Source organism: Taeniopygia guttata, chromosome 5 (assembly GCF_048771995.1).
Source record: "Taeniopygia guttata chromosome 5, bTaeGut7.mat, whole genome shotgun sequence".
NCBI classification, from domain to species: domain Eukaryota; kingdom Metazoa; phylum Chordata; class Aves; order Passeriformes; family Estrildidae; genus Taeniopygia; species Taeniopygia guttata.
In genome coordinates, this window is record NC_133030.1 from 28,534,222 (window position 1) to 28,556,824 (window position 22,603).

General features: G+C 38.5%; 1 protein-coding gene across 1 annotated transcript in view; it reads right to left on the reverse strand.

The window, feature by feature from the left end:
• Window positions 1–22,603, reverse strand: part of SPTBN5 (spectrin beta, non-erythrocytic 5) — a 92,853-nt gene that overhangs the window by 46,877 nt on the left and 23,373 nt on the right. The window contains exons 21-35 of the mRNA XM_072930011.1: window positions 21,677–21,776; window positions 20,954–21,124; window positions 20,697–20,861; window positions 19,731–19,957; window positions 19,003–19,189; window positions 17,656–17,856; window positions 16,501–16,617; window positions 15,766–15,929; window positions 13,799–13,931; window positions 12,821–12,966; window positions 11,529–11,643; window positions 9,505–9,615; window positions 8,390–8,569; window positions 4,296–4,499; window positions 2,893–3,042 (exon numbers count right to left, since the gene is read on the reverse strand). Coding sequence (XP_072786112.1) covers window positions 2,893–3,042; window positions 4,296–4,499; window positions 8,390–8,569; window positions 9,505–9,615; window positions 11,529–11,643; window positions 12,821–12,966; window positions 13,799–13,931; window positions 15,766–15,929; window positions 16,501–16,617; window positions 17,656–17,856; window positions 19,003–19,189; window positions 19,731–19,957; window positions 20,697–20,861; window positions 20,954–21,124; window positions 21,677–21,776 — 2,371 coding nt within the window. The remainder of the gene's footprint in view (window positions 1–2,892; window positions 3,043–4,295; window positions 4,500–8,389; window positions 8,570–9,504; window positions 9,616–11,528; window positions 11,644–12,820; window positions 12,967–13,798; window positions 13,932–15,765; window positions 15,930–16,500; window positions 16,618–17,655; window positions 17,857–19,002; window positions 19,190–19,730; window positions 19,958–20,696; window positions 20,862–20,953; window positions 21,125–21,676; window positions 21,777–22,603) is intronic.

Here is a 22,603-nt window from a genome sequence, read left to right on the forward strand (position 1 = left end):
TTTTACAAGAAATTCCTACAGAAGTTCCATTCCATGGCACAACTGAATTAACAAAAACAAAAAAGATTTTTGCCTAATTTTCTTCACATGTGCTCTATTTTCTTTAGCACAGAACAATAGTAGATAATATTTTGCAGAAATCCTTTGAACGCTTAAGTAACTTGGATGTAATATAAGATGCTGGCTTAAAGTCAAACCTGTCACAGTGGCACAGATAGCAAATGAAAGAGCAATTCTTAGTAGTAGTTCTTAGTTTAAAATACTCCTCTGTTACTTTCTTCCTCCCCCTGTTTCTTGCTTCTGGTCTATGGCATATGAAGTACAGCCAAACTAGCATTGAAAAATTATGGCATGCTTCCTTGCACAGACATTTTGCAGACATAAGAAGTGAAATGCACGTAACTGAGCCTTGACTCAAACACAAAAGTCAGAAGAAACGCAAAGGGTGGAGAGATTGCTTCTATTTGTTTGCCTGATATGAATCCTTCTTGAATGTGTGTTTCTTTTTGTCCTTTCTGAAAGCAGCAAATGATGAAATTCCCATGGGAATATGGTTTGAGAGTCTTCAGCTGATGTCCTGGCTGAGCTTTTTTTTAAAAACATGTTTGAAAAAAACTGCTTTCCTATCATCCCACTTGTCTGCACCACTATGCAGCTACATTTTAACTCTATTTAGTAGTAACAGAATTCAATCCAAAAGGAATAGAGTTCTCTTTCAAGAGTTCTTCAGATGCAGAAAAGTGAAATATAAGTAGTGACTAAGGAACATCACTGTCAAATTGTTTATTCTGATCTACATGTCAGATGGCAGCAGCTGCAAAAGACAGCTTGACTGTAAAGTGTGGTCTGCGTGAAGAGCCATTGGAAGGGACAACCAAGTACACACATTTTACTGTTCCACCTTCTGGATGCTTTGTGTCAGTGAAGAAAACTGAGTACCAGAGTCCTTGGAAGTTCATAGAGAGGATACTATGGGAAAAAGATTCTGATAACAGAACTGCTCTTCATGGTCCTCAAGGTCACAATCTTCATTCTCAGGCTTTGCTTTGGCTGAAGAAACTTCTGGTTTCTGATCCCACCAGGAGAATGTGCCAAGCTTCTGATGAACACCCAGCCCTTTTGTGGCAGTCTACACCACAGCCTATGGCAATGGCAAATTCATTTGAACAAAGAAGTAATATGAAGTGCCACTTACCTGTAGATAAAGTGCTGGGGCCATACGAGGAATGCCAGGTGCATTACCCTTTCAGGTATAAGTAATACAGACTTTTGCAACCAGGACTTGCAAGTGAGGGACAAAAAAATCACCTACCTACATACAGTAGCTTCCCACACATTTACCCCTGCATTACACAGAGTAAAGCAGATGCTGTAGTGATAGTGCTTCTGAGATCCATTTAATGAAAAGAGAAAAAATACAGTGGGCAAGCTTTTGTAGTGTTTACATTTTCCCTGATAAGCTCCTATACACGAGCTTAACAATGCTGTACTACTGCTTGGTAGGGAATTGAGATAGATATAATGCAAATCATGTCATTTGCTGTATAAGCAACAAATAGTGGGTAGAACTGTGCAATATTTTACATCTAGATGAAACTCTCTGCTTCATGTCACAAAATCCAGAATGCAGGTCACACTTACCAAAATAGCCAATTATAAAGAATTATACAGTCATGCATTTCCTTCAAGGAAGGAGTAGCAGAAAGCTCCAGGCCCACGTACTACAAAGGGTTAAGTATCACTGCATGGCACAGCTCAGAGTCAGTTTCCAAAAGGATTTAGTGCCAGTGGCAAAGCACTAGTGGAAAACAGAGCTCAGTGCAAAATGAGAGCCATTATCTTTTGCTCTCAGTGGTCTTGGAGAATTAAGAGTTATTTTTCCTTAATGAAAAATGACCCAGAGGTGCAACCTCCTCCAGCAATGCACCATTCCTTCAGTTTGGCAACCTGCAACCCATTGATATTGTTTGTATGCCAAGTCGCTGCACAATTGCAGCAATCTATCAATTCATGAATTTTCAGTGATTGCACACAGTTTTGTAATAGCAAATGCCAGACCTTGAAATGGAACCTTTTGAAATAGTTACATGAATAAAAGAAAGTGCAAGAAAGACAAAATATAATTCAATAATGGTGGAAAAAAGTCTATTTTAAGAGCTGCAAAATGGTGATAATAAGAACATCCTCCTTTCTCTTTGCATTGATTATATCTGCCAACTTTTTTTCATGACAGGGCCTTTTTCATTAGCTTGTTTTCCTCAGTTGCATCAAACAGAAGTTAATACTCCTTAAAAATTCTTTCATTGTTGTTCTACACACTCCTATCAATGCCCTTGCAGAACTGAGAAGTCAATTCACTTTCCTGTATTAACTCACACTGCTGACATCCATTTTCCACTAGTTGCATTTTCCCAGCATAACTCTCAGCCTGAGGTGAGAATTCTGGCAACACCTGCAAAGTAAAATCCCTTCAAACCCTCTTTACAATTTCCTTTCTCTTTGAATCCTACCAAATTTGCCAGTGGTTAAGAAGCTGGCAAGCTGAGATCTGTTTGCAAAGTGGTCTAATATTGGACTCTTGTCTCCCTCTTCTGTTGTGATGCTATTATGTTCCCTCTTACGTATATTTGCAGTGAATTATCTTTCAGGTAAGAATCATCTACTTGTTTCTGTTCCACACCTAAGCCCCATAAGAAAGGAGAACTTCTTGCACATTGCTACAGCCTCCAAGTGATACTACAACACAAAAAATACCAATTAAAAAACTATCTTGTCTGTACATAGGCACAAGGATTTTAAGCTGTAGGTGAACACTAGTGGCCTTTTTAGTTTGAAAGAGTTCACATGCTTGAAGAGTTTTAACTCCTTATTTCAAGTTTATAATTTGCTCACCTCCTGTGAGTTCAGGAGCATGTCAAGGTGATCCCAATCCTTGTAGAACATTTGTTCTTGGTGTATTTTCTCCAGCCACTCCTTCTTCTGTCTCCATGCATTGTATACATTTTTCTTCTCTTCCGACAAAGCCTGTAGCTTCTGCTGAATCTGAAAAAAATTTTCAATTAAAAACTTCTGTTGATCTTTATATCCCATAATCTGGGTAAATTGACAGAAGAGAGGATTAAGTGGAGTGGATAATCCCTTTAAATTATAACAAAATTATAAAATAGAAAAAAAAGAGTTGAACAAGTTCTAGCACTGCTGTTTGGGCAGAGAGATAATCATAGGTGCCTCATTTCTGCAATGGAGAAGTGCTTCTTACAGCATATATAGCAGTCCAAACTGAGAGCAAACAAAGGTAACTGTTTCTCAAGCGTGACTTTTAGAATCAGATCCTAATTCTTCATTGTCTTTAAGCATTAAGAGCGCTATTAGAGCAGTTCAAACTTTTCCATGACAGATATTAAAATATATATTATCAACATAGCATATTCTTCTACTCAGTGAATTCATGTCACAAAGTCAGACTTCATACAACTTCAGCTTTCAAGCATTGTATATCCACAGGCCTTCTATGAATGATTTTTTCCCCTGCCTTTTTCTACAGGCAAAGGACTTTCTAAAGTCAGCAAGATTGCTAGCTACTATAGTCATACAGTGCAGTATTCAGCAAATTTTCAGGAAATAGCTTGGTGAGATGGAAGAGTAACTTGCACAAACTCTGTATTTTTCTGAAGGTATTCAAGTGACGTATTCATGAATTATCAGGGGAGAGATGAGCTGGTAGGTACTGGAAAAGAAATAAATGCTGTGAGAATCTTAGAAGCTATTTGTCTAGAGTAAACTGACATTTTGATTTAAATCTTTCATTTCCAGGGAGTATATTTTACTAGTGTATATTTACTAGTGTAATTTTTTTCTACAGAAAATGTTTCAATCAATCTTTAAACTCTCTCATATGTTTGAGTGTTTTCATTCTTTGGTTGACAGGATTTTGTCCAGGATGTCCTAGTGTGGGTATACCACCGCAATACAAAGTGTAGCATTTATGTGAAAATCCAGTTTGGGAAGTTGGCAGAATTGACTCCATGGCTCAGAACACGGTGAACTTCTTGAAAAAGTCCAGCTTTGCTGCAGGAGACCTTCAGGAGATGCCTCCACACATCTGCTGCTGGAGTTAGACATGGAACAGATGTTTTTGTGCCCAAGACAGGTAACATAGTGAGGCAGACGTAGGTAGGTCAGGCACAGGGACAAGCGAGTGTACACTCGTATCTCACAGTGGGATACAATGCAGAATCATAGTTACACAGGGGTCCAGTGCTGAATATGTATGACTGAGCTCTTTTTTCAATTACCTCTTTTGATGGCATTTCCTCATCTTGCAAGAGGGACTGTCCTAGCTGTACAACATGACTGTACTTCTCTTCTCGTGCTTCAATCTCTGCCAGGAGCTGTTGATGCTGGGTGAGTCTCAGGCTGCTGGTAGATATGTCCCGAATAGACTCCTTGGCTCTCATTTCCCTTATTATTTCTGCTGTCCATAAGAAATAGTCCCACACCTGGAACCCAAGAAAATATGAAAATTCAGGTTAGGGCTCAAGCTTAGGTTACCAGGCAGGAAAATCTTAGGCTAACTCTTCAACTTTAAGTGAATAAAAGGTAATAAAATCATAGAAAAATTAAATATTTCATTAGTGCTTGCAGTATTTCTATGAATTTTATAAGGATGGATAACACAACTGCAGGAATTCCTATATAGTGTGTTACATGGTTTTTAGTATCATAATCAAACTGGTACCTCATATCAGTGACAGCATGATATAATTCATTGCCCTTTAATCCATCTTTATTAAAGTATTTTCTGATGGTATTCCCTCATAAAGGATAAACCAGTATCATCCTACATTTCTGTGAAAGCTTTGACTAATACAAGTTTATTTGAAAATTAGGTTATGCACGTATTCTAAAACAAGAGTGACAGTTTTCAGGTGAAAAACAAATGCACTCTAATAGAAGTGGGAAAAAGGTAAATCACAGGTCATGAGAAACTGCATAAGCATATAATGTATACAGATTCAGCTCTTGGTTTGTGAAACTACAGGGCTGAGATTGGGAGGAACAAGTATGTCGTGCTAGTTTACTTTCAAAATCTGATGAACCAATAAATACATTTGCAATAACTTTAAATGTTTGAAGCAATTATGAGCATGAAAATGCTAAAACAAATCCCTGAGGTTTATTTTTTACTGTGATTGAGGAAAATTGTGCAAGTAAAAGTAATTTGATGTTCTCTGTATGTCTTTTTCTTAATTTCATTCTTTAGGCATCTCATTTGACTCTGCAGTAGGAGTTTTGCTCTTGTTTCAGTTGGTAAAAACTAGGACTGCAAGGGATATACAAGGGATTATAGATAATGATTAAAATTTCTTGTAGTTTAACTATATCTGGAATAGTTGATTCAATTTTTAGGTAGTAAATGGTCTTTTGGGTTTATAAAATATATTTTAAAATACTATTATTTATTTATAGTAAATGCTGAAGAAAATTTCTCCTTTATTGCAGAAAACTATTTTTTTTAGTTTCTCTTTTAAATGGTTGCTGGCTTCTTCACTGAAGGAATCTATGTAATGGAAATAGATTCTTGTCTGCTCCATTTTACCCATAGATTTTTGTTCATATCGTGAAAATCTTGTAAAAACAGCCAGGAAAAAAAAAATCAGAAAAGCACCACAAAATTGAAACTGGCCAATCTGGGGTCCTGACTTTAGGGTTTAAAGCCAAGATACTGCTTTTTTAAAGCCAGTGAACACTACTAAATGACTCTTTACAAAGACTGTGGTCCTTTTAAAGGGGCCCATGTTAGTGCACAGGTGTTGGCATAATTTCCAATTGTAGAACAAATTCATTCACACAGCTAGACGTCACTGTAGACACTGCCATTGCACTTGGCACTGCAAATGTCTAAAACTCCCTTAGATTTTGAGCTAAGCATTAGGAAAAATATCCATAAGCCTCAGGATATATAATACAATGGAAAAAGTCAAGAGCTAGTAAAAGGTTACTGGAGTACCACTGCCAGCAATATGTAAGGATAGAGTGGGCACCAGTCTGCAGGAAACTCCTAAGCAGAGCCTGACTCTGTGCAGATCCTAGCACAAACTTCAGAATAAAACCCTGAGATCATTCAGAAATATTCTGAGTCGCTGTCTACCCTCATCTTCCTTGACAAAGCTCCAGGGAAGAATTAAAGACCTCTGCTGTGCTGTGTGTTGTCAGTTAAGCTCAGCTCTGCTTTTTAATCACATTAAAATCTTACTCAGTGGGGTGTAAGGAGATATACTAGATGATTGTGCAGAATTATCATTTTATGGAAACTGATTTTTTTGTTTGTCTCACTTAATTTGTGCATAATTTTTTAATGAAAAAGCAGATATGTACTGCATAGGTACAATATAATGAAAAAAGTACTCTGAGCTTCAGTGACTAGCATTAAATTTGTGCACCTCTGAAAGATGAAAGGTAGCAAAGTTGCCTCTCTGCATCCAACAGTTTGGGTTAGAGCAGCTTTGCTACTCTAACCTACTGTAAGGTTTCTGAAATTCTTACAGTTGTTAGCCACAGCTGCATGATATCCACATGCCTTGTCCCATCTGGGCAGGAAGACAGGCTTACCAAATTGCAGAACCAGCCCTTCACTTCTTCAGGAATTATTGTCAGGAAAGGAGGTGAAAATTGAGAGGATTGGGAATACTTTTTGCCATCAGCCTGACATCAAAGAGACAGGGAGTTGCCTGAGGCATAGTCCTGTCTAGACACATCACTGAGAATATGGTCACATGGCTTGGTCATTTTGTTTTATGATGTCAAGAGTAATGAAGATCAAAGGACACACTGGCAGAGCAAGACATGAGCTAAAGATTTGTCATTCAGATCACAGGATGCGTCACACATTTCAGGCAAAATTCAAACCAAAGGTGTTTTGCATCATTCTAGCAATAAAAATTAGACTAACATTCCCACAGGATGGGGACAGCCTAATATTTTTTATCTGAAGTCAAAAACTGAATTTATGATGTAAGCTATGAAACAAATCAATAAAGAAGTGAACTCTGAGTGACTACATTTTAATGATCAAATTCACCAAGATCCACCTCCTGATGAAAATGCCTCCAGGCTGAAGACTTCAAGAATGCAATATATGATAGAAGAATACATTCTAAAAGTTTGCCTTGTTCTTCCTATCAGTCCTAGATACTGCTAGAAAGATAGTGGGCAAATGAACTTTTCCCCTACATCAGTAGAATCACAGTAAATTTTCCCATCAACAGTTCTGCACATGATAATGGTACATGTAACAATTAAAAAAAACCCCAAAAACCTCAAAACCCCCCAATTGCCATAAACATCCTTTGTCTCTAACTATATAATATTTCTTCTTATAACATATGACAGGTAATGCTGATTTAAACACCTGTAAGAGTCTTAAAGTGGATTAATTGAATGTGCAGATACCTCTCATGCTAAAAAAAAAGAACCATGTACACTCTCTTGTGATCTTGATCCCAGATCACAACCCTAAGACAAACTTATAGCAAGTTTTTTCCAGGTGAACATACTCTGGACACTCCTTGCTTCCCGCTAAAAATGGAAGCAGAATGTGAACTACCAGAAGTATCTTGAATTGACACAATAGTTGCACTTGGAACAGTTCAAGAAAAAAAAGAACGTAAAAGCATTCTTGAAATCTGCATTAGCAACTCCCTTAATGATATAAGGGGATACTCCTGCTGGTTTAGCACCTGCAATGCTTGCAGCAATAATCTACTGATCTGCAGAGGTGTAGCTCAAGTGTTTCACTGAGGCTACTGACATTTGCGAAGTATTCCATGGCAAATCACAGCTCAGTGGCCTGCTGAGTTCTTTGGAGACTAAGCTACTGTGCATTGCTGATTAGGATGCTGTGCTGCTATACCCATGTCACTGTTTGAGCAGCTTGAGAGGTTAGTGCAAAAATCATTGAGTTGTATTTGATACATTCCATAAGGTAAGTTAACCAAGGGTTATTGCATGCCCTGAGAGAGAGAACAAACTTTTATGCCTTATAAATGGGAGAGTAACATCTCTTTTTGTCACTTTTACTCAGTGCAAATTGTAAAGTCTTTGAGAAGATTACTGCTACTCTTGCAATGCAGTGACTGCTTCTGACAGCTGACATTCCTTATACCTCTGGATGGAAGCAACTATTCTTACAGAAGATAAAAAAATCCTTATCCTACAAAAAAGATCCTTATCTTCTAACTCCTTTCTAAATATCTACGAGCACTAAATGCTTGATTGACAAGACAGAGAACACTTGCAGCCTTTTCCATCTTGGAAGTTCACCTCTGATTCACACCCACTGCAGGCAACCTTCCCTAAGCAGTGAGGGACAAAGGGCAGAGGTGCTTACATGTGCCTGAAATTCGTAAAGCTTGTAGGCTTGTTCCAGGAGTCTCCTGCGCTGCTCCACTTTGGCTTTCAGGGCCCTCCAGCTGGTCACTATTGCCTGCTGCTTTGCCTTCAGATCTTCCACCTGCTTCTGGGAGCAATGGGGCAGCACGAGATCTGCAGAGTGGATCAGCTCCTGCAGCTGTACACAGAGGGTGAAAGCAGAGGGTAAGAAGGAGAGCATCATGGAGATCCCGCTATTATTAGAAAAGTTCTGATAAGGGCTGTCTTTCTTGTACATGAAAATACAATTCAAGCAACTTTTTCTGACTTAACTTTTCTCATCTTGAACAAAAACTTTTTTAATGTCTGTTCTATGGAGAAATAGTGACATCCAGTGTCTGCTATGGCTCATCACAACAGTGATTTTTCAGAGGCAGATTTTGATTTCTCTTTATTACTATATCATTTATTATATGAATAATGAAAGTACTATTATAATTGCTATTATAATTCAGGTAATAGCCAACTATTCCTTTTTTTACCCTCATTGACTATACAGCTTAGCTGTGGCTACATACTCTTCATGCATGTCTCATGCTTTTTTACCCTCAAAAGTCATGAGAAGCTGATGGGATCAATTCTGATGTTACTGCCCCAAGGCCAAAATATTTGAGGCCACTGGTAAATAGTACTGGAATAAGTTCAGTAATCTCAGTATAACTCATATAACTTTTTTCTCACAGTCCAGTTTGTACCAATATTAATTTTCTCTGCATGTAAAACAGATTCTGGATTTTTCCTTTTAATCTCTTGGAACACTTTGAAAAAGACAATACGCATATCACAAAGCCTGGCATAATCCTACATTTTAAACCATGATCAAAAATATACCTGTGAATTACTTCAATAGTCAGTAGTTACTACAGTATGTGCCTTATTTGAAAAGTTGTAATTACCTACTTTATCACTGCTATCAGACCTTGACTATATAAAAAAACCCAGAAAATGAAGGAAAATGCAGACTTTCTGTGAGAGACAGTAATAATTTGGTTCACAATACAAAATTATTATTATGCTTATCTTGGAAACTTGAACTTTGGCTACACATTGAAGACCACAAATGACTGTCATTACCTGCTGCTCATTGCCAGAGAGCTCATGCTCCAAGGCCACATGGTTCCGGAGCTGGGTTTGAACACCTGTCATGTCCTTAGCCACATCATCTGGAATACTTTTGGACTTCTCCTAGAAAGAAGAAATCAAAGAAAGCTTTGGTTTTTTTCCCATTTCTAAGCAAAACTCACTACAAGCCTACATTAAATAATACTGGGTACTGTAACTCATACTGCACACTTGAGGACATTCTGAGTTACTCAACTATGATAGTTAAAAGGAAGCCAGAAAAGTCTCTCCTAGTAACTCACTTCTAAATATCTTAATGGCTAAACTATTCAAATGGATTGTTAGAAATGAAGATTTGTGTCTTTCCTTAATCAGACAATACAAGAAAATATCTTTACAGGCTTTGTGTTGGGAATCAGTCTTGAATACCTACTGCAGTGACAGTAAATTCTTAAAAGTAGCATTAACAAGCAACAGTTTCAGTCCATTCTTTGAGATACAGGTGGTCTTCCTGTGAACCATCTTTAGATAAAATTTTGGTTATAGTTGCACAAGATGCATAAAGGGAAGGACCACTACATAAATGGAAACCTAAATATTTTTTTTAATTCACCAAAGGTTCTGAATGGATGTAGTTGCTACCCAGACATGCATTGGAAATGCCTGCAAAAAGAAAAGGCATTTCAGCTGGACAACAGAACTGTCACTAAAATTATTAGAAATTTGTTCCAAATCAGTTTAGGGAAAATTAGAAGAAGATTTCTTACCATTGAAGAACTGAATTTCTGCAACAGAATAACAGGGTAGTTTGGGTTACCAACAATGTGTCTTGGTAAGGTGCTATAAAAGGTGATGCATGTTGTAGTTGTCTATACTATGATGGCAGTGGAGCTGGTGACTTAAGCAAATCTTATAGTACTATATTCCTCTGAGAAGGAAGGCTTTCCTATCAGGCTTTCCCTGGTAGTCTTCTGACCAGGGTGCACAGGGAGGGTGATGACTGCTCTCCCTCCCTGGAGTGAAGCTGTTAACAAGATGCAATGCAAGAAGGGTGTAGTGGTTGCCTGGACCAAACTCAGCATGGAGATAAACCAACAGCTGGTCTGTGAAGTGTTTCTGAACCCTTACTTGTCACTGTCTCAGCATTAACGATTTAACCAGTGAAGTTAAATAAGCACCAGGTTCTGAAAATCCCAGCTAGTAAATCGTGAAATACTATGTTTGATTTTCTCTTCATGACAGGGGAAGAAAACAGGAATAACATGGTTGAATGGGGCAGCCTCTGCCAGCACAAACAAGTAGAAAATTCATCACGTGTAAACAAACAAAGCCCTGTTGCCTTGCAAACAGTGGAACCCCTTGGATCACTGCCTCCTGTAAACATCTGCGTTAGGGAAACCACACCTCTCATTACAGCAAGGATGTGGTTTCTCTGTGAAACTCTTCAGGATGTTCAGATAAAACAGAAGGATGAAGATTTTTTGGGGGGACTTTCATGCTGGGACTGTTTGAAATTATTGCCAGTACTGGGCACTGGAATGAGAGGAAAAGATTTTTGGCTCAGCTTTCACATCAGGTCACATGATTGATTGCCTGACAACCTTCCAGGCTAATGGTCATTGCAATCCAAACAAATGCCTATTTTAGAGGAGAATTCTTCAGCACACATAAAACTACAACAGTGCACAAAAAACCACCATAGTAAGGCAGTAGCTTCTTAGGGCTGATGACTGCAAACAAAATCACTCTATGCATTGCACTGTGAGGCACCTTAGTGCAAACACTGATCTTCTCAGCTTTTCCCACAGATCAGCAACTCCAGCTCCACCTGGTTTCACCAGTGGTTCTCATAAGGTAACCAGTCAAGTGTCTAAGGATTACCCAGAATTTTTTTTAATGCTATGAGTTATCACACTGGCTTCTTACTGAAAATTTTTTTGAAGTCAGCAGTAAGAATGTTGAGAATCATAAGAATATTCCATAGAAAAAGCTGAAATAAAGTTTGCATTATATGAGATTTTCCTATTAATTTTTACCTCAATATGGGCCAGAGCATCTGTCAGATCTTGGTAACACTTGTGAATGACCTCAGCATCTCTCAGCTGCACACCTCGTAATCTGGTCATTTCCAACAGTTCCTCCCAAGAGTTCCTTCAAGGTAGAATGGGAAAAAGAACAACGTAAAACATTTAAACTAGGAATAAAGGAGACCATCAGTCTAAAGAAAGACTGAAAACAAAATGTGTTCTTGCTTTAATTCCTGCCTTTAAATTCAGTTGGAGTGATTCTCTGAATGGCAGCATGTCTCTCAACCTACTCTGTCCTCCTGTCTGCTCCAGGAACTTAAAGAAATGGTCCTATTCAAGAGTTTTCTCCTCAATTGCACTTTTCAGGTTTCATATGCAGTACTTGGAGGACTGAGTATAGAGTCATAGAATATCCTGAGTTGGAAAGACCCACAAGAATCATTAAATCCAATTTTAATGGACTGCACAGAACACCCCAAGAATCACACCATCCATCTGATAGCCTTGTCCAAACACTTCTTGAACTCAGGGTGATGTGACTGCTTCCCTGGGGAGCCTGTTCCAGTGCCCAACCACCCTCTGGGTAAAAAACCTTTTCCTAATATCCAACCTAAGCCTCCCTTGACTCAGCTTCAGGCATTCCCTTGGTCCTGTCACTGGTCATCACAGAGATCAATATCTGCTCCTCCCCTTCCCCTCCCCTCACAAGAGAGCTGTAGACTGCAGAGAGGTCTCCTCTCAGGCTTCTCTTCTCGAGGCTGAACAGACCAAGTGACCTCAGCCACTTCTCATATGAAGGGCTTCCTTTCAAGCCCCTTCATCATCCTCAAGGCCCTCCTTTGGACGCTCTCTGATAGCTTAGTAACTGTCTTATGCTGTGGCGACCACAGCTGCCTGCAGACACACTTCTCTGGGCCAGTTTGGACTGATGCCAGAGCAAATAAGCTCTGAGCATCTTAATGTTATTCTGCAGAACAGTGCTGGGATTCAAACTTGAAAACAAGAAGCAATAAAAAGCATCTAAACTCCACACCTGTCAGCTGGTGATCCTGTTTCAAAGAGCAAAGGAAGTTCACCTTGTAAAGCACCTCCAAAGCAATTTTCAAGAAGCCAGAGCAGCAAGTAGATGATTATTTTTAGATGAGACTGGAAGCAACTCTGTATTAGTGAGCAAACCACATAGTTTGCAGTTAGAGAATCAGGAGAACATGGCTTATCCGTTCCTAGTTTCTTGTAACTTCCTCCTCCTTGAGAGCAAATGGAAAGCACAAAGCAATTTAGACCTAACACAAGGCTCCTACCTTAGTTGTTTCTGCATCTGCCGAATTTCCCAGGACTCAGAATAGCCTTGGTTCAGCAAGTTGTCTGCCAGCTGCTGGAATGCCACAACTCTTTTCCCAGCCGCTTCCAACTGATGTCGGAATGTATCATATTTGGCACAAAGTTGCTTTAGAAGGGAAAACAAGAATAATGAGAAAACCCCTTTTGAGTGCTGTCTTCTTCCAAACATAACTGCTCATCAGAACACAGCCCAAAAAACAGGTAATAAGCTGATAATACTTAGAGACGGAGAAACTGCAGAGAATGACTGGATTCTACTTTCAAAGACCATGAGAAGCTTCAAACTCTTAGCAAAATATGAGGTTTGTGATGCAGATGGGAGGCAGAAACATTATTACGGGGGATAGGAACAAAAATTCTACGTACAATGAATTTCAATTATAAACTATGTGTTTTTACTTAATGAATGCAAATGTGTATTCAGTACTGCAAATGGATAATGTAGCCTGATTTTAAGGTTTAGGACTATTTTGAAAGCTATTTTGAAATAAATTATAAAATGAAGATTCTGAATGGCTGGTGATTTGTAACAGGTTGACATTAGATTGGTTTCTATTCCATGTGAAGAGATATACTTAGAGAATCTGGTGTATATCAGCAATCACAAATTTAAAAAAAAATAGGAAAAAAAACCCTAAATGGATACCATACTGACATATCTACTTATTAAAAATAGAAAAGATTTGGTCAGTGGAGGTGTAGACATTTTAGCATGCAGTGGTTTCAGACAGCTCAGCCCTCATGGTAACAGGGTGCAATGCTGCCTGTCCTTCAATCCTTCCCATCCACTTCACCCTTTTCTCTTCCCATCTTCCAGTTATTTATACTTATTTCTTACTCTGACTTTTAAGTTTTCAAGGACAATCTTAGTATCTGTTTACAGTGTCACTGCATACAGTTTATTTGATTTTTTTTAATCTGTTACTCAAGAAACTCACCAAAACATGTTCGTAATCATTTCCATAGTCTTCAGAGCTGGCTGTTTGCTTCTGCTGAGTGATCCAGTCTTCCAGATCTTCATATTCTCGTAGAAACTCATGCAAGACAAGAGTTTGGTCAAGCTTCTTCCCTCTGTTGGGGGAAGGAGACAAGATAATATAATTATATTATAATATAAGAGAAGGGCTATCAAGAACTTTCTTCCAATGAACCCCCAAAACCTCTCGCCATCAAGACTCAATGTCTGTAATGGAAGAGCTGATTACTTCTCAGATTTGGAAATTATGATTGTAGGATGACAGCTGTCAGCCAGGTCATGGTCATCTCATTAGCTGAATTTCCCAGAAGAGCACTGTGCCTATCTGAGCTCTTTCTCTGCTCTGTTTTTGACTTAGGTTGGGATTTGTTATTATTATTTTTGCTGATGGTGGTTTTTTTTTTGTTTTGTTTTGTTTTGTTTTTTTTTTTCATGAGAAAGAATACCCTTTATTTCTTTCTGGATCTGTCCTGATCTGTGTTTCTAAAGATAATTGAATTGCTTAATGAAAATGTGATGGAAATATTTCCTGAGCATCAGGAAAGCAGATGCTATGAAAGCCTTTGGATGCAATTCTCATATTGCCTGTTTGGCAGAATTGCTCCAACCTGTTATATATTTCCAAAGGTCTAGATTATTTTATAATTCATCCAGACATGTTATAGGGCTTCCACCGCAAAAAAAAAAAAAGATATCAATTTTCCATCAACGAGCCTGCCACTGTGCAAATATTCCAGGAAAGAAGAATCTGGCTTCCCAGTTTGAGTCACAAATGTTCATCACAAGAGATGTAACTTGTTAAGAGTCTAGCCCAAGGAGAATGCAGATGAGAGATGCAAACCAGAGCACAAATAAGGCACCACAAGACCCAGGTTAACATTTAGAATGAAAGAAATGAAAGAAATTAAATTTCATTAGAAATGAAAAGAATGAAATGAAATGAAATGAAAAGAAATTTCATTAGAAAGAATGAAAACAAAGTGTTTCTGTGTTCAACACACAGAAATCTTTTGATATTTCTAGATTATTTCTTTTTCTGAACTTTCCATTCACAGATTTTTCTATAGATGCTTTTACTTTTTCAACTGTAAACAAGATTAAAAACGAAAGGTAAAATAACAGCATTTTCTTTGGGTTTAATTATTCTAGGATTCAGATTAATTTATTTGTTATTCTGCTTGCAGAGCCCTCTTCTTTTTCTGAGTGAAATTTTTGTGGGGGAAAAATCTAAGTTGTTCAGACATATTTTCCTTTCTGAAAACAAACTAGAAGTGTTAAAACCCTTTGTACAAACCAACTGTCCTGTTGTAAATATCTTGCTGTAATAATAACTGAAAGAAAGTGAAATTAAAAGTAAATTATTAATTCAAGAATAAAAGCCTTCCTATAGTAGCACAATCACTGGGCATATAAATAAGTGTGTCCATTATTGTCTCCCTTAAAATATGTAGAAATAAAGTAATTTTAAAGTAACATTAAGGGAACATTCTAAAAACATTTTTCCTATTGATAGCAGATTCTAAATGCCACAAATGCAAGCCAGAATCTGGCACCTTAAGTCACTTTACAGGAAGATGATTAAAGAGGAAATTAATAGATATCAAATCCTTAATATGTAGCAAAACTCCTCAAATAAATTGTAGCAGTCTTGTTTAGTAAAATGAAAAGCTCATAAATGCACAAAATTATAATATAGAAATAAGTAATTTCCTAATTATAACTGGAAGAAGAGGAGATAAGATAATTTTATTATAAAATTATAGAAGTAAACCAAAATTAGTAGCAACAACAACAACAATATAATTATAATTAACATCTTATTTATAATATAATGAATATAAATTCCAGTGAAGTAACTGGAGATATCCTTTATTGATTTCAGTGGGTATGAATCTAATCTAGGATCCAAGTGGGAGTTCTGGTTTATACCTTGCTGCTGCTAGCTCCTGTAACTCCTGGAGTCTTGAATGAACTTGTTCCTTTGGTGCATCAACTTCAATATACTCAATGGAGCCCACAAGAGGAAGAGTTTGGGCACTTTCACTGAGTTCTTTCAACAAATCTTGGTAAATGGCAATCTCATGCTCCAGTGCCTGACAAAGAAGAACAGTGCATTGAGAGTCAGTTGTCCAAAATAGCCACTTCTTGTGAACAACCTAGGGTGTAGTGATTGAAAAAGAAATACTTTTGGGAAGGACATGACATTTCCAAGACCTGATTAATTTTAGATTATTTTCTAGCAACATTAAAAAAAATGTACAGAAATTCAAACAATTTAGATGAATAAAGACAATTAGAATTCCCTGATAGAATATTAGGTAGAGAAAAGTATTCCTGGATTAACACTTTATCTGTATCTTTGATTTTAGGAAAAAATTACAAGACTTCTGCATGCATCTGTTGATGCTGAAAAGCAGATAGTCAGATTTGGCCTCAGAGGAATATGAGAATATTCACCATCCTCCTTTACCCCCAGACTACATTTTACCAACCAGGTTAGTCAACTGCACTGATCTCTTCTATCAATCTATCCATATGTAGACATATATCATTGCAAAATCTTGTAGATAGCTGGGCACTCAACTACCAATGAGACAAACAATTTTATGCCTGCAGAGAGACCAAAATATCAGACTAGCCTACAGAATTTAGGCAGAGAAATACCTTATGTTTCTTGATGAGTTTCAGTGTTCCATCTTCATCTTTACCATAGTCCTTGCTTGTCACAAGTGGATATTTTTCTGCTATCCAAGCCTCCAGATCTGATGTAGTCATTAAAAACTATCAGTTAAAGAGAAAACAAATGAGCTTCAACTTTCAAAACATTCATGACATTTTTTTCTTACTTAATAAATTCTAAATAAATGGTGCACTGTAAAGGCTTACTGTAATGTTTTATTAAGTATTTAATTCACTGTTCTCTGTGAAATCACAAAATAATGATGGGGCCACAGATGGAAGACTTCAGTGCAGAATAAATAAGTGTATAATATCAGAGGGATGTTTCTCCTTCCTCTGCATGAGAAGTTCAAATCACTGTAAGAATCAGGCTTCATAAAGTCTACAGTACTGACAAGTGTTTTCATATACAGAGGAAATAAAGGCCAGATGATTGAATATCCCAGCAAACATACTTTAGCTGGGCCTATGAACTCCATGAAAATGCTGTTTATTTCTACAAAACTGCACGTGCTATCTGAGTAACTGCACTCCTAAATGATCCACTGATGACAGAAAATTTAGATTATCAATATAAATATTTGCATGGAATTTTTAGGGTTTTTTTTTTAACAGGCTAAGCATGAAAGTCAAGAAGCCTATAGAAAAGAATAAAGCCAAAATCCCTAACTTGCTCTGAGAGTAAATGCATATTATCTGTTCTTCAGTGTCATTTTATTGCCTGGAAAATTGTTGCGTGAAACAGGTAAAGAATGGATAGCACAAGAAGTCCCCCTTTTCTGATTTCCATGTCATAATTCTCCAGTATGAAGGGCCAATTCGGGATCCATTACATTAATAAGTCAAAGCCTGAGACTGTTTAAAGACAAGAGAGAGGAGCTACTACTGGGAGAAATGTGTGCTCTGTGCACTGCCATATGGGATGGATATAGAACCAAAGGGAAGCCTCTAGAGCAGCAGGTCAGGAGTGAGGGCTGCATTCAGCAATGCAGTCCAGCCCCCATTCCCATGAGCCTGGCCTCAAGCAGCTGAAGAGAATACCAGTCCTACCAAAGCTGGTTTTTTTTATTCACTTTAACACTTTGGTCCTCTTGTTTGTCTGAAGAAGCTACTGTGCAAGCTCTTTGCTTTAATTTGTACCTCCTGGAAGCCAACTGAGTGCTGCAGCTGCTTCATCCTTTCCTCACAGGATTTCTCCAAGCCCTGCCAGGCAGTCAGAAGCTCCTGGCATTTCTCACTTATTTTCTGAGCTGATGGGTGCTGGCCTACAATCATTGTCTTTCCTTTATCCAGGATCCGCTGGACTTGCTGTTTGTGGGCATTCACTTCCGCCTGCAATTCCTGGGAATAACATAAAAGAAAAAATAGGAATAAAGGAAGATACGTGAGGACAAGTAAACTCTGTGTGCTCCTAGTCCTAAGCAAAATTGGCAGCTGGTGACAGTGGGCACAGTACAACAAGTGGACACCAGGACTGTCTTATTTCTGCTATGCCTGCAGCCTCAGTCACTAGTGCCAGCCCCACTCACATAATGCTCTTCTCTTGCTACTGCCACTGAGAGAGGAGGGAAGGATGTGTAAGGAAACAGAACTTCCCTGCAAAGTTCTCTCTTCACCGTGCTCCCGCCCCTTCCCCTGTCCAGCAGCCATGGAGGTTTGGGAGAAGGAGCAGATCACAGGATGAGACAAAAAGCTGGGGGAATTAGAAAAAAATGTTGAGCCAGTGATGGAAAAATAGAATATCCAAGTCAATGAAGGGGCTGAAGGATGATGCAAAGAGAGACACTGTCATCAGTACCATGAAAACTATTGGACTACTGCTCCATAAATCCTCCCCACTGGTCTTATAAGCATTCTCATGAAACCTGCAATTAAGGTGCTACAAAATCCAGCATTGTTTGTGGTGCAGGACAGCTGAGGTGTCACCCTGGCTGTAGGGAACTGCTGCAAAGAACTGAACTCCCCAGAAATGAGTATTAACCTGTCCTTATAAATAGACTGGCTGTTGCTTGTTCAGACCATTTTAAAAATCTGTAGAGATTTAAGATAATTGCTAAATGCCTGTTATACTCTCTCCTAGAAAATCCAGTATACACAAACTTCAATATAGAATGTGTCATGAAGCCATAAGAAGAAAACTACAAGAGTTTTAATTAGTTTACTCTTTTCTATTTAGTGTCAAATGCTCTGTTTTTTGGGTTTTTTTATCCTTTTCTAATGGGAAGAGCTATGCAATTTCTCACATTAATAATACTCCATAATATGACAAATTTTTCAGTTCTTACAGGAATGTTGTGTTTCTTCTGAAAATCATCACCACTCTGTTGATTTGTGTCAATCCACTGAACCATTTTAGCTGGACCAGAGCTGGAATCAGTGCATGTACTTATTGGAAGCTTTGACCGTGCAGGGGTGGATGCAGGTCTGTAGGCTGAGCTGAATTGCAGTGTGCAACCATGCTATGAAGCACTTGATTAAAGGAGTTACCTTGTGCTTTTGCAACAGGTTTTGAGCCACATCCAAGGACTTCCCGCATTTGGTGGAATGGGCAATAGGCAAGCGCTCATTGATCCAGTTCAGTTCCATGTCATGATAATGGTAGAACTCATAAAGATCCACAGCAGCTTCCAGCAACTTATGTCTCTCATAAAGAGGTGCTTGCAAAGACTCAAACCTAGGGGTCATCCATTAAATATATGTTAAAACAAAGCTTTATCCTCATTCTTCCAAGGGAATTAGTCCACAACACAATCGTGGAGATTTCGAAACACTAGACAGTTCTTTGAAATTAAGTTTCAATAGTTAGTTCTGGCTGCATGTACAAGGATCCCTTGACAAGCAGACCTATATGATAACACTAAATGTAAGCAGAGAAAAAATTATTTACACTTTTAAAGTCCTAGACTTGACCTGTGATGTCTTGAATGCTGGATCACTGTACCTCTTACAAAGCTGTGGATGACCTGTGGATAAGAAAGGGACAAGAGGAGGAGTGCAGATGGCAAGGAGCAATGTCCAGTCATAAAGGTTGAGGTGCATCAACAGGAAGCTGTGTAGGTGCAGATCCAACCACAGTTGTGCTCCAGCTGGGAGAAGAAATCTTTCCTGAGTATGGGTTAAACTTAATCAACCAAGAGAATTCTTTAGAAGGTAGAATAAAAAATGCTATTTGTCACAAGAGGTGGGCAGAGACAAGAAACAGAGGGACACCATACCTTTTCAGGTATTTCTGTGTTTCATCCAGAATCCTCTGGGAGTCAAAGTGATTGGTGGCCATTTTCCTTGCATGAGATACAATGGCATTCATTTTCTCGGCCAGCTCACGTGTCTCATTTTCCAGCTGTCTGTGCTGCTTGAGTAGATCACGGCTGGAGCGCAAATCATGGCCTGTCTCAGATTCCTGAAGAACTTTCTCAATTTTTTCTATCTTCTTTTTGGCATCCTGCCAGGAAAAGATTACAGCACATTTATACTGTCCTTTCAACAACATTTTTTTACACTCACCCCCTCCTATGACAGCCTCCTGGACATAGTTTTTAAATCCAATTGTCCTTTCTTGGTAATATGATGTCTGGATATCTCTAAGAGACATCTTCTGGGAATATTTTGTTTTTTGAACTATTTTGGAGCACTCTTCTCTCTGAGACACTAAAGCACATCATTGAAAACAGTCTCTTTGAAATATCTTCATCAACATAGTATAAAAGAGTCAATCTTCAAAGACTTCAGATTGTAGCTATAACTCAACAGCAGTTCCATTCATAATGGTCTCAAAACAGCTTCACAGCATTATTCTCTTTGTTACAGAATTTGGATGACTGTGTGCTTAATACAGTGCCATGCCTGCAGCCCCAGACTGCCTCCAGGCAAGCAGTTATGTTTGCACAGCATTGAGCCCTGCAGAGTTTGGGCTGTTTTCCCAGTACAGGATGGCCACACAGATGCAGTGTTGAGCCTGAGTTCATCAGCCTGATGCTTCACTGGCATTATTATCATGCTCATAGCTTTGAAGTAAGCTTGGGCAACATAAAACTGGGGTTTCTTTCCTGGGACTGTAGACAGAATGGAGACCTTAAAAACCACTTCTGTCTGGATGGTATTCTCTATTATGTGATGTCCACACAATAGAGGAACCAGGCTCCTAGGTCATTCCTCCCCTCTGTTCCTCATGACTTCCTGACCTGCAGCAGTTCCATGAGCTGTTCCTGCTGTCCAGCTTGTCTCAGTTTGTCACCTCTCTCTATCATCTTGCCATACAATTCCCTCCACTTCTTTTTGAGCTCTGACATCTTCTCCTGGATAGAAACTGCAGCGTAGTGGTTGTCTTGAACCAATTTATTTCCTTTCTGGAGAAACACAGTGCATCACTTTATTAGCAGTCAGCATCTATGAATTTTGGTACGAGATGGAAAACCTAGCTCCAAAGCTGCCTTCACACCTTTATCAGTGTTGTAAAGTGCTCCTCATTAGCCAACATTTCCTTCTCAGCAGCCTCATGCCACTTCAGCTTGCGCAGAACATTTGTTGGATCACGATAGGATTCATCTGACGCAATCTTGTACTTCTCTTCCATCCATATCAAAAGTTCAGCAGCATCACGATTAAACTCCTTACAGAAAACAAACAGGATTAAATTGATTTAACTAATGAAGAAGTAGGATCTTAAACTACAGATGAGGTTTTAAGCCACCATAATATCTCTTGGTCCCTTTTTTACCACATTTACTAATCTGTTTCCTGTAATTGTCAGTGAAGTTTTGCATCATTGATAGAATATTTTAACCAGAAGAGGATCACTTCTCTAGTATAACTTCATATCTCAGCATAGAAACTAAGTTTGGTGCCAAAACTTTGATTAACTGTACTGTTATTGAGGCCCAGAACAATAGTAAGTAATGAGCAGAATAAATTTAACCAGTAGACAAAACATTCTGTTGATATTTTTCATTCAGAATCTCCTTTTTAAAAAAAAAATTTTCTATGGCTATAGCTTTGTAAGTTTTATTACCAGTGCATCATCTGTTCCCTGAGAAACAAAGCTCTGTCCCACAGCAAAAGAGAAAGTGAGCTGCAGTAGGAATGCTCAGCAGTTTGAGTTTTTTTCTCGTATTAAGACAAGGGGTGAAATTCCAAATTCACAGATGCCTGCATTATCCATTACCTGTAATTGTAGGGAATCCAACAACCTCTGTTTTCGCTTGGCATTGCTTTGTATCAGCTGCTCCCACCTTCTCCGGAGAGTGACCATCCTCTCTTCAATACTACCAAGAAAAACAGGAAGTCCAATGCTGTACAAATATTGGTTCCCCTTGCTTATGCTGCAGGCATGACTGTGATATAAATGTTTTTTCTTAGGTTCTACAACTTTGCTAACAGGAAAAAGGGATATATGGCCCTGTCCCATCACCATGTTGGGCTCACCTGGAGAGCAGGTGTTGCTTGCCAGATGCTCTGGATTTTCCTCTTGTATGGCTGTGTCACATTAGTGCAGTGCCGCCATACATACACTGGAACACTGAGGCCTCTCTCTGCCCCGAATATTCCATAGTATTGTGTTATTACTTATAATTAAATAAAAACAACTTCTTTGGTGTAAGTGCAATGAGGCTTTGGAATAGCTTTTTAATGGTAGTAGTGCTGGCAAGAAATCAGCTCTTAAGGGCAGTTTTATAAATTTGTGGAGGGCGTGTTCAAGACATTATCACTTATGATCACAAGGACACGGTCTTCTGATCCAAGAGATCAATTCTAACCCTCTATTTCTAATTCTTGTTTGTAAAGGGGTCCCCTTACTAGATCCTAGTGGCTCTAGCACACAAAAAGGAATTACAGGTAACAGTTCAGCTTGGACAAAACCATGAAGGAGCTGCTCATGAAGAATTTTGATCATGAAGCCTTCAGTAACTTTCTAAAAGCGAACTGTATTCCTAATATGTGATACCAATAAATTAAGGAATTACTTTTCTGTAAGCATTTAATGAGTTCACTTTAAGGAAGTTTTATCACTATATGTAACTTATGATACCAAAAAAATTATTCTAGTGTTCTGCCAAATGCCACCTTTAACCTCAAGCTCATTTGTCCTAAG